We start from the raw sequence: 12,033 nt of genomic DNA, 5'->3' as shown, positions 1-12,033 counted from the left end.
AGTTTTGTTGAGTTATCCACATCAGACCATCATACTGTACACTGCCAACTTGCAACCCTGTGGCTTGATTTACTCGACTACCTTTTGGTGGTTGTAACAATCCCCATGCTGTACTTGACAAAACGCTCTCCCATTCAAAACTTTGAATCCGACAAGCTTTAGAACCTTATACACAGAACCCTTACGCTTAGAGTGCACGTATCATCATGTTTTTCCACTGCTTGAAGTGTAGCTTCTAGAGCACCAACAAGTAATCATGTTAAGCTTTGATTAGGAGTAAGTGCTCTTGTATTAGGGAACATCAAACCCCCATTCTCACCAAAGTGCCACTGCATAACTGGGGCTATCAAACATGTTGCTAAGTGCCTGTCATTAATGGGTATAACATTCTTGAAACCAGACCCTAGACCACATTGCAGGAGTGGCAGATATGTTAAGAGAGTAAACAAACCAAAATTGCTACTCCGACGTTCACCAGAATGTAACAGAGTACTACACTAGCTATTATCTGATTTGCGGGGAAACAAGCGAATGATGGAGAAAAGCATTATTATTTTTTGCGCGGCTGGCATGTTGGTACATGGCTATCATATTATTCCCATTTCAATGATGTTCCAACGATTGCGCCATTTGACCCATGCTCTCAATACACATTCAGTAAGTGGGAGTGCTTACTCCGCCAAAGCTGCTCCGGTAATGTATCTCCGGAAACGATTTTCCGCGGAGACTTTCCAGACGTAGGAACAGGAGCACTCCTCAAGTGCTGACAATGCGCCCAAGGGGCATGCTGGCACATATCATTGGGTTGTGTTAAGCTGAGAGTTTCTGGGCTTGATACCACCGCCGCCGAGCCAAGACATGTGAAAATTGAAGGATGGGACCCGAGACTATCGAGCCATGTGGATGGGCTATTCTCTCTTATATTGACGACAATTGATATGGCTAGGAAAGTATACGAAACATGTGCGGAATGTCAGACCGGAGCTCGGAATAGGGTATCTCGTTTTTGTGGATTAAGGTTGTTTTGATTTGTATTCGGCTTTGATTCGGATTGTTTGCACAAATGTGGTAATATTATTGTCATCACTACGGTGAACTGTAAAGCTATCTACCACTTGGGTATTCTCGAGTCAGGTCTTGGGCTTTGAATGCCTTATTCTACTATGTGCACCGGTGACCTTGGACAGTAGGATTTCACCCCTTTCATGTTCATTCCTTGACAAATATGACAATATATTAATAGGGACGGAACCATCAAGTTTACTTCTTTCTTCCTCTATCAAATCAAAAACAAGAGACAACATTTGTCATCTGAAACTTTCAGATCTACTCAGCTACTCGGCCACCGTAGTTATCAGCTGAATCACCTTATCGATTATTGGATAACATCAACATGGATGGCATTATTGGATTGCCCACTGAGATGTTCGAAACACGGAGTGTCTAGTAATCATGTTCGGAATCTGTTCCATTTGAAAATTATTTCACACATGTCACATCTTTATAAGATCTCCAGAAACTTCCCTTTCAATTCACTATTTTCATGCGAAGTTTTTGATTCATTATCTTTGTTATAAGCTTTCATCCAATCATAATTGTGGAATTCATAAACCACACGATTTTACCCGACTCCGTAATTTTTTAACTTTCATATCTCGGTCTGGATCATAACCTCCGTCCTCCGCCACCTTCACACAGTTTATATCAACTCGGATCTGCACTCTTTAACATCCATCATTCAACGCTCAATACATTCACAATCCTTCACTGTATACCCAACATGTCGTTCTCTAGTCTCGTACAGGATTTGTCATTCAGAGATGCCGCCAGCGAGCGACGACCACCAATTCGAGGACCTGGATCCGTTTCGACTTATGATGATCGTGCATCATATGTTTCCAGGGCCGACTCTCACGTCTCTAGAGCCAGGTCGTACGCAAGTACTGCTGCCACTAGCGTGAGCATATCTGGAGATATTGGTAGTCAACTGCACGGTGGTTACTGTCATCCTTTGGCAAGATCATGGCAGGCTGAGAGACAACTGACCAAGGTAAGATCTGCATTACTATGTACATCTCTTTCAGCTTCTGACAATAATCGCAGTCAATGCTTATCTACCCCTTATTCATTTCCGACATTGAAGACGAAGAAACTCTTATTCCTTCCCTACCCGATCAACACCGCCGAGGCATCAACAAAGTTGTTCCATTCTTAGAACCTCTTATTCGCAAGGGTTTGAGATCTGTTATATTATTCGGTGTACCGATTGCGCCCAATGTCAAAGATGCTCTTGGAACAGCTGCAGATGACCCACAAGGTCCAGTCATTGCTACAATTCGACTCCTCCGTCAAAGATTCCCGCAACTATTCATCGTTGCAGATGTCTGCCTTTGCGAATATACCTCCCACGGACATTGCGGTATCTTAAGGGACGATGGTAGTCTCAACAATCAGTTATCCGTCGATCGCGTTTCGGACGTCGCAATCGCATATGCTCAAGCTGGTGCTCATTGTGTAGCTCCTTCAGATATGAATGATGGTCGCATTCGTGCTATCAAGCTTAAATTGATCGAGGAGGGTATTGCACACAGAGTCGTCTTGATGTCATATGCTGCCAAGTTCTCTGGTTGTCTGTATGGGCCATTCCGTGATGCAGCTGGTTCTGTTCCTTCATTTGGAGACCGAAAATGTTATCAATTACCACCAGGAGGTCGCGGTCTTGCTCGCAGAGCCATTGAAAGAGATATCGGTGAAGGTGCAGACATTATCATGGTCAAGCCAGCAAGTCAGTATCTTGACATTATTAGTGACGCAAAGGAGATTGGAAAGAATATGCCTGTTGCGGCATATCAAGTTAGTGGAGAATTTGCGATGATTCATGCTGGAGCTAAGGCTGGAGTTTTTGACTTGAAGACAATGGCGATTGAATCTTCTGAGGGTATTTTGAGAGCCGGTGCGACCATCATCGTCAGCTATTTCACACCACAATTCCTTGACTGGCTTGAATCATAGACGGGGTTATTATAGATTATTGGATCACTCGGCGCATTTGTCTAGGCTTGTAAACGGTGTTTGGGATACGATATTAATGAAGGGACTGGGAAATGGAGTTAGACAAAAATGCTGTCAGAATACCATGAATTTAATGCTACACTTAAGAACTCGACTTTACTATAACTCACTGCATCACATCTCTAACCAATGTCCCTATGATTCACTCTTGCTGTAGCGACTTAGATTTTTATATACCATCAACCCTGTCAAGTCCTTGGCTAGTGGGGTCCCCTTATTCCTCGGCCGATTGCGGGGATCCTTGATCGGCTAAAATGGTCCGGATGGAAGGGCTGCGTAGCTTTGTGCCGAAGACAGCCTCGTGAAGCTTGTGTTAAAGCTTCGAAGCTGTGAGTCAATCAAACCTTTAAATATTCGGAATCTTTGGGTCATGATCTTCAGCATCTTAACTTGATCTCCATTCATTTGTTCCGTGTAAACTCTAGAAATCCAGCAATGAAGTGTTTTGCGCCCCGGCGCATATCAAGTCGTTCGACTTCCTTTCTTGAAGATTGCGCATCGAATACAAACAAGACACTTTATCCTGCTACAACATATCGATTACGACTTTCGGCGCAAAGAAAAGAGAAGCGATATGCTTCATTTAATAAATCTTCGAGGCCAAAAACTGCGCTGTTCTTTCCTGGTACGATCGCATGATGTCGCATGTTTGTAGTGATGTTGGTTTGTTCGTATCCACTAACAATCAACAGGTCAAGGAGTCCAAAGAGTCGGAATGTTAACGCCATGGCTCGAAGCTTTTCCCGCTACCGCCGGCCCCATAGTCGAAGAAATCGATGATCTTCTAGGCTACAAACTCTCATCCATAATAGCAAATGGACCCAATAGTACCCTGACAGCTACGGGCAATGCGCAACCTGCTATTATGGCGTCTTCCATCTTGATTTTACGAGTTTTAGAACGAGAATTTGGCTTCAAGACACACGAGCGAGTTGATTTTACGTTGGGACATTCTTTGGGTGAATTCGCTGCGTTGGTTGTTGGTGGATATGTGGAGTTTGAAGATAGTTTGTACCTCGTGCGCAAACGGGCTGAAATCATGGCCGAGTGTTCGCGGAGAGCAAGCGCAGAACATGGAGGTGAATATGGGATGGTAGCTTTGGTCACGGAACCTGATCACCTCTCTTCTTTAATCGAAGCTATACACCAATTTCTAGGTCATATTTCTGCGGGTTCAAAGTCTGAAAGTGCGGAGGTCCCTCCTATTCAACAAGTACTAATTGCGAACATGAATAGCAAGAATCAGATTGTTTTGAGCGGGAATATTGGGAGGATAAAGGAATTATTGACACATTTGAGACAATTTGGAGGGCATGATCCTAGGGCCGTTAGGTTGAAGAGTGACAGTCCTTTTCATAGTCCATTGATGAGGCCTGCGGCAAAGTCTATGTTGAAATTATTGGAGGGGAAAAGTAGGGTAAAGGGAAAAGAAGACAAGGACTTATTGATATTCCCTGGGACAATGGATTGCATAAGTAATGTCAGTGCAAGGCCGTTCCAAAGTAAAGAGGAATTGAAGGACCTGTGGTCGAGAAGTTGTGTCGAGACTGTCAGATGGTGGGATTCAATCAAATACTTGGACCAGGAGAAGAAAGTTCGGAGGTGGATTGGTATTGGTCCAGGGAAAGTTGGGAGAAATTTGGTGGGCAAAGAAGTTGGGATGAGGGGGATGGATACCTTAAAGGGAGGCGGGGTCTGGGGTATCAGTGACCCGAAAGAGATTGAGGAAGCTTTGAAAGCTTTGGATGAGACGGAATCCCTTGGTGTGGAGGAATTGAAGTGATCAGCTGCTTGCAATCTATGTTTCTTTCTTCTCAGGGGGATTCATTAGGAGGAGAGACTAAGCCGTCTATAATATACAGGAGGAAAGTATTGGAAGGATACAGCGAGTTCGAAAAATTAATGGCGTGGAGGTGTTTTTCTAATTTGAGCGAGCGCATTTGCACATCTTAATTAGAAGTCTCATGGCGAGGCTACGAGGCTGGATGGATTATACAATACCCAATAAGTACTGTTATGAATATTTATACATTATTAATATTCCTTGAAGTTCTCGCCGTAAATCTGAATCCTACACTAAACCAATCAGCTGTAAATGTATGTTGGAACTCGCAAATCTAAATATTTCTTGCTTCACTATCGCGCAGACCGCAGCCTTGCGGTTCTCGGCAAACTACAATTGCATGTCCCATCGCAAATCGCATCGCATTACAACTTCACTCCCTATAACCTATTAAATCACCCACGCTCTTCGTTCAATCGAGAGACATACAGTGAAGAATCGCATACCTTCAACTATGACAACCATTCCTTCAATAGCCTGTCTAGGCGTCATAGGCAAGAATGTACGTTGTCCATCCTCCTTCCTACTCCTCTCATCCCCATCCCCTCCAAATTTCATACGTAGATTTCAATCCACTAACACCTCTAGAACAATCCTCTCCATATCTCTATCTTCCCACCTCACTCACCACCCTACCCAACATCCTCCTCTACCTCCACCCCCACCAAATCCACACCTGCCGTCCACGAATCCTTGCGTACACCTCTCCAGTACTCGCTTCTGCTCAGTTCCACGCTCGACATATTTGATTCGCGGAGTCGCGTTTCGGGGAGCAATTTAACGGGGGACTTGGGGCTGCTGTACGCGGTGGATGAGAGGTTAGCGGCGTATGGGTTTGAGACGAATACGGGGGTTAGGTTTGTCGTTTTTGTGGATGGGAGGGGGAGGGTTGTGAGGAATATGGGGGGGAATGGTGGGGGGAATGGCGGGAATGGGAATACAGAGGGGGGTGTGGGGGGAGGAGGGGTGAGAGAAGGGGATATCAAGAGTGTGAGTTTTGAGTTTTGAGTTTTGTTTTCTCGCTGATTGGCAGGGGAAGAGGAGAGGAGAGAGATCTGGAAGGGGAAAGTTTCGAGAGAGAATGCTAATAGTGCAAATAGATATTCAAGGCGATGCAAGCGGCATATATCCGGCTCCTACAAAATCCATTCTACGATCCAGATGAACATTGTCCAGTTAATGGGAAGGGCGGGAAGAAGATTGTTAGCAGGAAGTTTGTGGAGGATATGAGGAGGATTGGAGAGGGCTGGGTGCCGGGGAGTGTTTGATGAGCTGGCCGTGTACCCGGGGAAGTTTGGGGTCTTGAATAAAGAAGGAGAATATGGTATCGATAATATGCACATACGCACACAGAGAGATGTAGAGGAAGCGAGAAAGACAATTGCATAGGAGCAAACCTTGGAGTCGGGGGCTTTTCACATTGAGACGATTAGCATGGATGGAGTTTGGGGAATTATGTGAGTATTGCTAGCTGGTACAAATCAATACTCTATAAATATCATGTTTTTTGCTCATGCATATTTGCTTCAAGGTCGTGGATGACCCTCCAGCTCCATTGTGAGAACTGGTATGATCTCTTTATGAAGCGAAGCAAGCGCTTGAGCTTTTTCACTCAAGTATTTCTATAATCTTGAGCGAATCCCTGGGAGAATCAGCGAGTAGCTGGAGCCTGGATTGAACTAGATATTCCGTTGTTTCCCAGATGTTTCTGGGAAGATAAGTAGAATACTTTCTCGGTGGATCTCACACATTTTTCTGGCATACTGTAAACAGGAAATTCTATTATGCGCATCTATCTACTTCTATTAGCAATCAAGGTCTTCTGATGAGAGCAGAGTGTAGACATTTAACATAAATACAACAGGATGCACAACCGCCAAACCCGAAGCGGGAGATCTCTCCCCCCTAAAAAGTTTCATATATGTCGAGTATCTCACAGGGCATTGGGTGATTTGTTGACCTTAGACCGATACCGAATTTTATGTTAATGTCAGGTGCAGCGCTGAAAAATGTGGATTGTTGCGATGCCCATTACGTTTCTTGTTATTTCCTCCTGTGCCAGACAGGTAGTTCGAGGCTTGAACAGGACGCCAGAGTTTACAATCCTCCAAACCGCTTGAAGACGCAATAAGAACATCAGCAACTGTAGCTGTTACGACTTTGCCCTCTTATAATTAGAATTCCAGCCATATTCTCTCCACTTCCACTTTCACTTGCACCTCCAATATCCCACTCCAGCCGAACAACCACAACCAAATATCATTAGTGCATCTTTACGAAAGGTAATTCTCTCACCTCCTAATTTTATTTTAAAAACAATCTCCTCTCTTCTTCTTTTCCCCTAACACTTCCATTCCCTAACACCACTCGCCCATCCTCACCACTGTTGCATCCAAATCAGAACCATTTCTACAGGATCTAGATCTCGCTTGTATTCATCGTCCCAGGAAGGAGAATAAGAACGCAGCTAGAAAGGCATATACCGGTGCTTTACTATATATTGAGGATTTGAAGAGAGATAGATAATAACAGCATAAATCAATACCTGTCAATTTCTATTTTCTTACAAGTTCCAGATGGGGACAATGCGGATTATAGTATGTATATATTTCGCGCTTCGAGTTTGGCGGGTATGTATTTTGTTGCGTTTATGTTATATACGCCGAGGAGAGAATACTCAAGGAATATACCCATGAAAATGATCTAAAGTAAGAGTGCTCATAAGTGTGGCAAGCTAGGTATTTGCTGGTGCTATCTCATATTTGGGACCCTGTCCATACATGAAGAATCCTATTATAGCAAGACTGCAAATACGTGTATTCTTCCTTAAAATCGAAGGGACAGTAGATAATCTCTAGCATGGGACTTTAATAGGGAAAACAAATTAGGGGCTAGCCATATTGGGGAGATTTTGTGAAAATGAGCTCGAACGACAGTAGAATACCCATTGGCGAATTGACACAAAATTGAATGTGCAAGTTAAGATTTCATTTCATAGCATACTTTACTGAGTTGCTTCGTAAACATTGTGATGTGTTACCATCCTAAAACTTAAGTCAAAACCTTGAGCCATAGCTCGTAACAGCAAGCCATCATCGGCAACACCAAACACCTTCGTATACGCCGAGTAAAGAGAACTTAATGTGCTTTCAACCATGCCAAAATTTGATCGTATGCCTCAGCTTGTGCTTGCTTGATGTTCAATTGCTCGTAATCACCAAATACGGCAAACCCATGAGGAACTCCCGAATATGTCTTAAATTCATGTTCGATGTTGTTCTCATTCAGGTATGTCTTCCCAACTTCTTGAACGTCATCGGAAAACAATTGATCATCTTCGACACAAACAAATGCCAGTGGAACTTTGGTTCCTTCCCAATCCTCCTTGCCGACTAATGTTGCGTGAGCGATTGCGCCAGCCTTGATATACGGTCCTTTCTTTTCAACGGCGGCTTCCTCATCTTTCGCCGGTTGTTGACCCCAGTGAACGGCATCTGATTTCTCGCCTGCAAGTAACAAAGTCATTCTTCCACCTAAGCAATAGCCGACAGAATAGATTCCTCCACCATTCGCTACTGCATCTGCGAACTCGTCCTTTGCGGCTTCGATAACTTTATGGATAATCGGTAGAATCTTTTCGGGTGTTTGTCTTGCGAGCCACATGTCTGCCAAGAAACTCTTTGCTGTCTCCGCGGCGTGCATCTTCAACTTTTCAATCAAAGAAGGATCCTTATCTTCGGCATACGTTACGGAACCAGGCAATGGGTCGTTATGGAACATGTCCGGCATGATAACGAGGAAACCTTCACCAGCGAATTTATCGGCTTGAATTTGATTATTGACAGAATGCATGCCTGTAGCACCCGTAAGAAGTAGTAAGAGTTTCGATGGCGCATGAGGATATTCGCTGGGCTTGGAAATGTAAACGTCGACCCCTCCAAGTTGTGTAGTTTCTCCAGATGAACTTTGTCCGGCAGCTGTTTTCGTTAGTAATTGATTTCTGCATTTTCTAGAAGATGCAGAATGAATGCGCAAAAATACTAACGTGTTGGTCTATCCTTTACACAGTGCTCCTTGTAAAAGTTAGTAATATTCTTCCCATTCAGTGTCTCAAAGACGTACACCCAAACTCGCACCGCTTTGCGCTGGAGTATCCCCTGGAATCGGGCTTGGTTCGACTTGAGGAACCTCTTTTGAGTCCTCCATAGCATCGCTCTCTGGAGCTCTGGTAGCCGTCTCTTCAGCCATATTGTATGTAGTTCTGAATGTTTGTGGGATAATGTTGTTCTGTCAACAAGGAAATGTATCGACGATATTTGGGCACTGAAGCTTGGCGGCGGGCGGGAGGCCACGTGAAGAGGGGCGGATGATAAAGAGCGGGGAGGCTTCGTGTTAGCGTGATATAATTAGGCTGCTAGCGCGGCGAAGCACGTTCCAAGACGCGTGAAATTCTAAAATCAATTTACACGAACCGCGACTCATCGTCAGTAAGGAAAAGTTGACAAGTCAACAAATCAAATACTTGGTATACATTTATTTTCAGTAGACCCAAGAATAACAAAGTCGTTGATAATAATGGAAGTTGCAAAAGCTCAAATTACTCAAGGTGCATTGAAGTAAGTATTACATTCATTCAAACCGTCTTTCCATTGCTAATTCTTGAAAGTGCTATCTTCAATGATACTGATCGAGTAACAAAAGACTTTCCGGTACCAGTATGTCAGGTAGTACAAGTTAAACCTATGGGTGCGGGTGTAGATGGACAAGCCGAAAGATTCAGACTTGTCGTGAGCGACATCCAAAACTTTGTACAGTGCATGCTTGCCACTCGTAAGTAAAACTCATGTTCTTCTACTTAAACTTTGCGAGAGCTATTTAACTGATGGCGAATTAGAGGCAAACCATGTCATACACGACGGAAAGTTGACAAAAGGCTGCTTCATTCGTCTGAAGAACTATCAGGCGAATGAAGTCAAAGGAAAAAGGTTAGTAGACTTAGATGCCCTAATAAGAAGTCGGTGCCTAATGCTGCTCTTAGAATTTTGATTATTCTCGATATCGATGTCATCGAAAGCTTGGGCACTATGGAAAAGATTGGAGAACCAACCGCAGTCAAGGTCGAGGAGGACGTTAAGCCAGCAAATACTAGCATTGCCGGAAGTGGTTTCTACGGAAACAAACCCCAACCTCAACAGCCTGCAGCCCAAGATCGTGCACTCCCATCCCGCAACGGACCCTCTAGCTCCTCATCACACGCCACTATATATCCCATTGAGTCTTTGTCGCCATATGCCCACAAATGGACAATCAAAGCAAGAGTTACAAGCAAGTCGGATATCAGAACATGGTCCAAGCCGAATAGTGAAGGAAAGCTCTTCAGCGTCAATCTTCTCGATGAGAGTGGCGAGATTAAGGCTACGGGTTTCAACGAACAGTGCGATGCTTTATATGATATTTTTCAGGAAGGCAGCGTCTATTATATTACGAGTCCGTGTCGTGTTCAAATCGCCAAGAAGCAATTCTCCAACATAAATAATGATTACGAGCTTATGTTCGAACGAGATACTCTGGTAGAGAAAGCGGAAGACCAAGATAATGTCCCTCAAGTACGATATAACTTTTCCAACATTGGAGAGTTACAGTCTATTGAGAAAGACAGCACAGTCGATCTCATCGCTGTGCTCAAGGAAGTTGGAGAGATCTCAGAAATTACGTCGAAGACGACGAGTAAACCCTATAGCAAAAGGGAGTTGACATTGGTTGACGAGACTGGATATTCTGTACGATTGACTATATGGGGCAAGACGGCAACCTCTTTTGATGCCAGTCCAGAGTCGGTCGTGGCTTTCAAGGGTGTCAAAGTTTCTGATTTCGGTGGTAGAAGTTTGAGTCTGCTATCTTCTGGCTCGATGACCTTTGACCCAGATATCCAAGACGCACACAGACTCAAAGGGTGGTATGACTCCCAAGGTCGTACTTCTAACTTTGCCTCTCATAGCAATTTGGCCAGCGCCGGAGCAGCAGGAGGCCGCCAAGATCCCGTCAAGACCATCGCTCAAGTTAAGGACGAAGGTCTTGGAATGTCTGAGGAGAACACAGACTACTTCTCTTCTAGAGCCACCGTCGTCTACATTAAACAAGACAACTTCTGCTACCCAGCTTGTCTCAACGAGAACTGCAACAAGAAAGTCGTTGACCAAAATGATGGCACCTGGCGTTGCGAGAAATGTAATCAAAGCCATCCTAAACCCGAATATCGCTATATTCTCTCCTTGAACGTCAACGACCACACCGGTCAAATGTGGCTAACGGCATTTGACGAAGTGGGAAAACTGGTCATGGGAAAGAGTGCAGATGAGCTGATGGAGCTGAAAGAAAATGATCCACCAGCTATGGAGAGAGTGTTTGAGGATGCAAATTGCAAGATGATGACATTCAAGGTTCGATGCAAAACTGACACTTATCAAGATCAAGCAAGGTATGTCAATTCTGATCCCATACATATTAGTCTTGTGTATATGCGACTGACTATTACCACAGGGTCCGATATTCAGTCATTTTAGCCTCAGCTGTAAATTACGCTGCTGATGCTCTGAAATTGGCGGAGTTGATCAAGGCGTACAATATTGATTAGATGTATATGGCTTGACATGTAGTGATTATGGTCTGAGAAAAATAATGATGGCGTGGGAGAGGCAAGAGACTTATTATCAATCGCCATGATGAGTTTGATTATGGTACTTCACACTGTTTGGCGTTGCGCAGTCAATGCTCGTGTCATGTTTCAATATCATGATAGAGATTTGCACGAAGAATATGAAAAAAATATTACCACAAATAATGCATGTTTATTTGCTTGCTTACTTGCTTACTTGATTTAAGATTCATAGATTCATTTTCTCTATTTCATAGATTCATTCCTATCGTATCTTCATAAGACGCCACCTGCCCATACGCCACTGCTTTCGATTTCTTCGAAAGGCTTTACTGTGTATCACAACCCGTCCATTGCCTAGAGCAAACATCGCTTTTCGCGATTGATCCATGTCGCGTCTTCCTAAAGAAAGAAAACAAACCCCACTTTGTGAGGAACCACTAAATATTCTCGCTACACCTGA

General features: G+C 43.9%; 6 protein-coding genes across 6 annotated transcripts; 4 read left to right on the top strand and 2 right to left on the bottom strand.

Annotated features, from left to right (window-relative positions):
- Window positions 1-254: 254 nt before the first annotated feature.
- Window positions 255-548, bottom strand: Bfra_011317 (uncharacterized protein; the record flags this gene model as incomplete). The annotated part of the gene is made up of 3 exons (XM_037341645.1): window positions 255-403; window positions 452-492; window positions 526-548. 3 exons carry the CDS (start codon window positions 546-548, stop codon window positions 255-257), a joined length of 213 nt encoding a protein of 70 aa, XP_037188457.1.
- Window positions 549-1,780: 1,232 nt separating this feature from the next.
- On the top strand, window positions 1,781-3,012 carry Bfra_011316 (putative delta-aminolevulinic acid dehydratase protein; the record flags this gene model as incomplete). Its single annotated transcript, XM_037341644.1, has 2 exons — window positions 1,781-2,050; window positions 2,104-3,012. The coding sequence occupies 2 exons, from the start codon at window positions 1,781-1,783 to the stop codon at window positions 3,010-3,012; spliced, it is 1,179 nt and encodes a 392-aa protein (XP_037188456.1).
- A 495-nt stretch (window positions 3,013-3,507) lies between these two features.
- Bfra_011315 (putative malonyl -acyl carrier protein transacylase protein) lies at window positions 3,508-4,855 on the top strand (the record flags this gene model as incomplete). Its single annotated transcript, XM_037341643.1, has 2 exons — window positions 3,508-3,697; window positions 3,765-4,855. 2 exons carry the CDS (start codon window positions 3,508-3,510, stop codon window positions 4,853-4,855), a joined length of 1,281 nt encoding a protein of 426 aa, XP_037188455.1.
- A 514-nt stretch (window positions 4,856-5,369) lies between these two features.
- Window positions 5,370-6,183, top strand: Bfra_011314 (putative trafficking protein particle complex subunit 2-like; the record flags this gene model as incomplete). The annotated part of the gene is made up of 3 exons (XM_037341642.1): window positions 5,370-5,417; window positions 5,504-5,905; window positions 6,016-6,183. The coding sequence occupies 3 exons, from the start codon at window positions 5,370-5,372 to the stop codon at window positions 6,181-6,183; spliced, it is 618 nt and encodes a 205-aa protein (XP_037188454.1).
- Window positions 6,184-8,053: 1,870 nt separating this feature from the next.
- On the bottom strand, window positions 8,054-9,163 carry Bfra_011313 (putative dienelactone hydrolase protein; the record flags this gene model as incomplete). The annotated part of the gene is made up of 3 exons (XM_037341641.1): window positions 8,054-8,892; window positions 8,961-8,988; window positions 9,038-9,163. 3 exons carry the CDS (start codon window positions 9,161-9,163, stop codon window positions 8,054-8,056), a joined length of 993 nt encoding a protein of 330 aa, XP_037188453.1.
- Window positions 9,164-9,490: 327 nt separating this feature from the next.
- On the top strand, window positions 9,491-11,549 carry Bfra_011312 (putative replication factor-a protein 1 protein; the record flags this gene model as incomplete). The annotated part of the gene is made up of 5 exons (XM_037341640.1): window positions 9,491-9,531; window positions 9,582-9,745; window positions 9,810-9,900; window positions 9,954-11,393; window positions 11,456-11,549. The coding sequence occupies 5 exons, from the start codon at window positions 9,491-9,493 to the stop codon at window positions 11,547-11,549; spliced, it is 1,830 nt and encodes a 609-aa protein (XP_037188452.1).
- Window positions 11,550-12,033: the final 484 nt, after the last annotated feature.

Source organism: Botrytis fragariae (genome assembly GCF_013461495.1).
Source record: "Botrytis fragariae strain BVB16 chromosome Unknown tig00000225, whole genome shotgun sequence".
NCBI classification, from domain to species: Eukaryota; Fungi; Ascomycota; class Leotiomycetes; order Helotiales; family Sclerotiniaceae; genus Botrytis; species Botrytis fragariae.
Note: the sequence above shows the minus strand (reverse complement) of the source record. Positions and strands in the feature narration are given on the sequence as shown.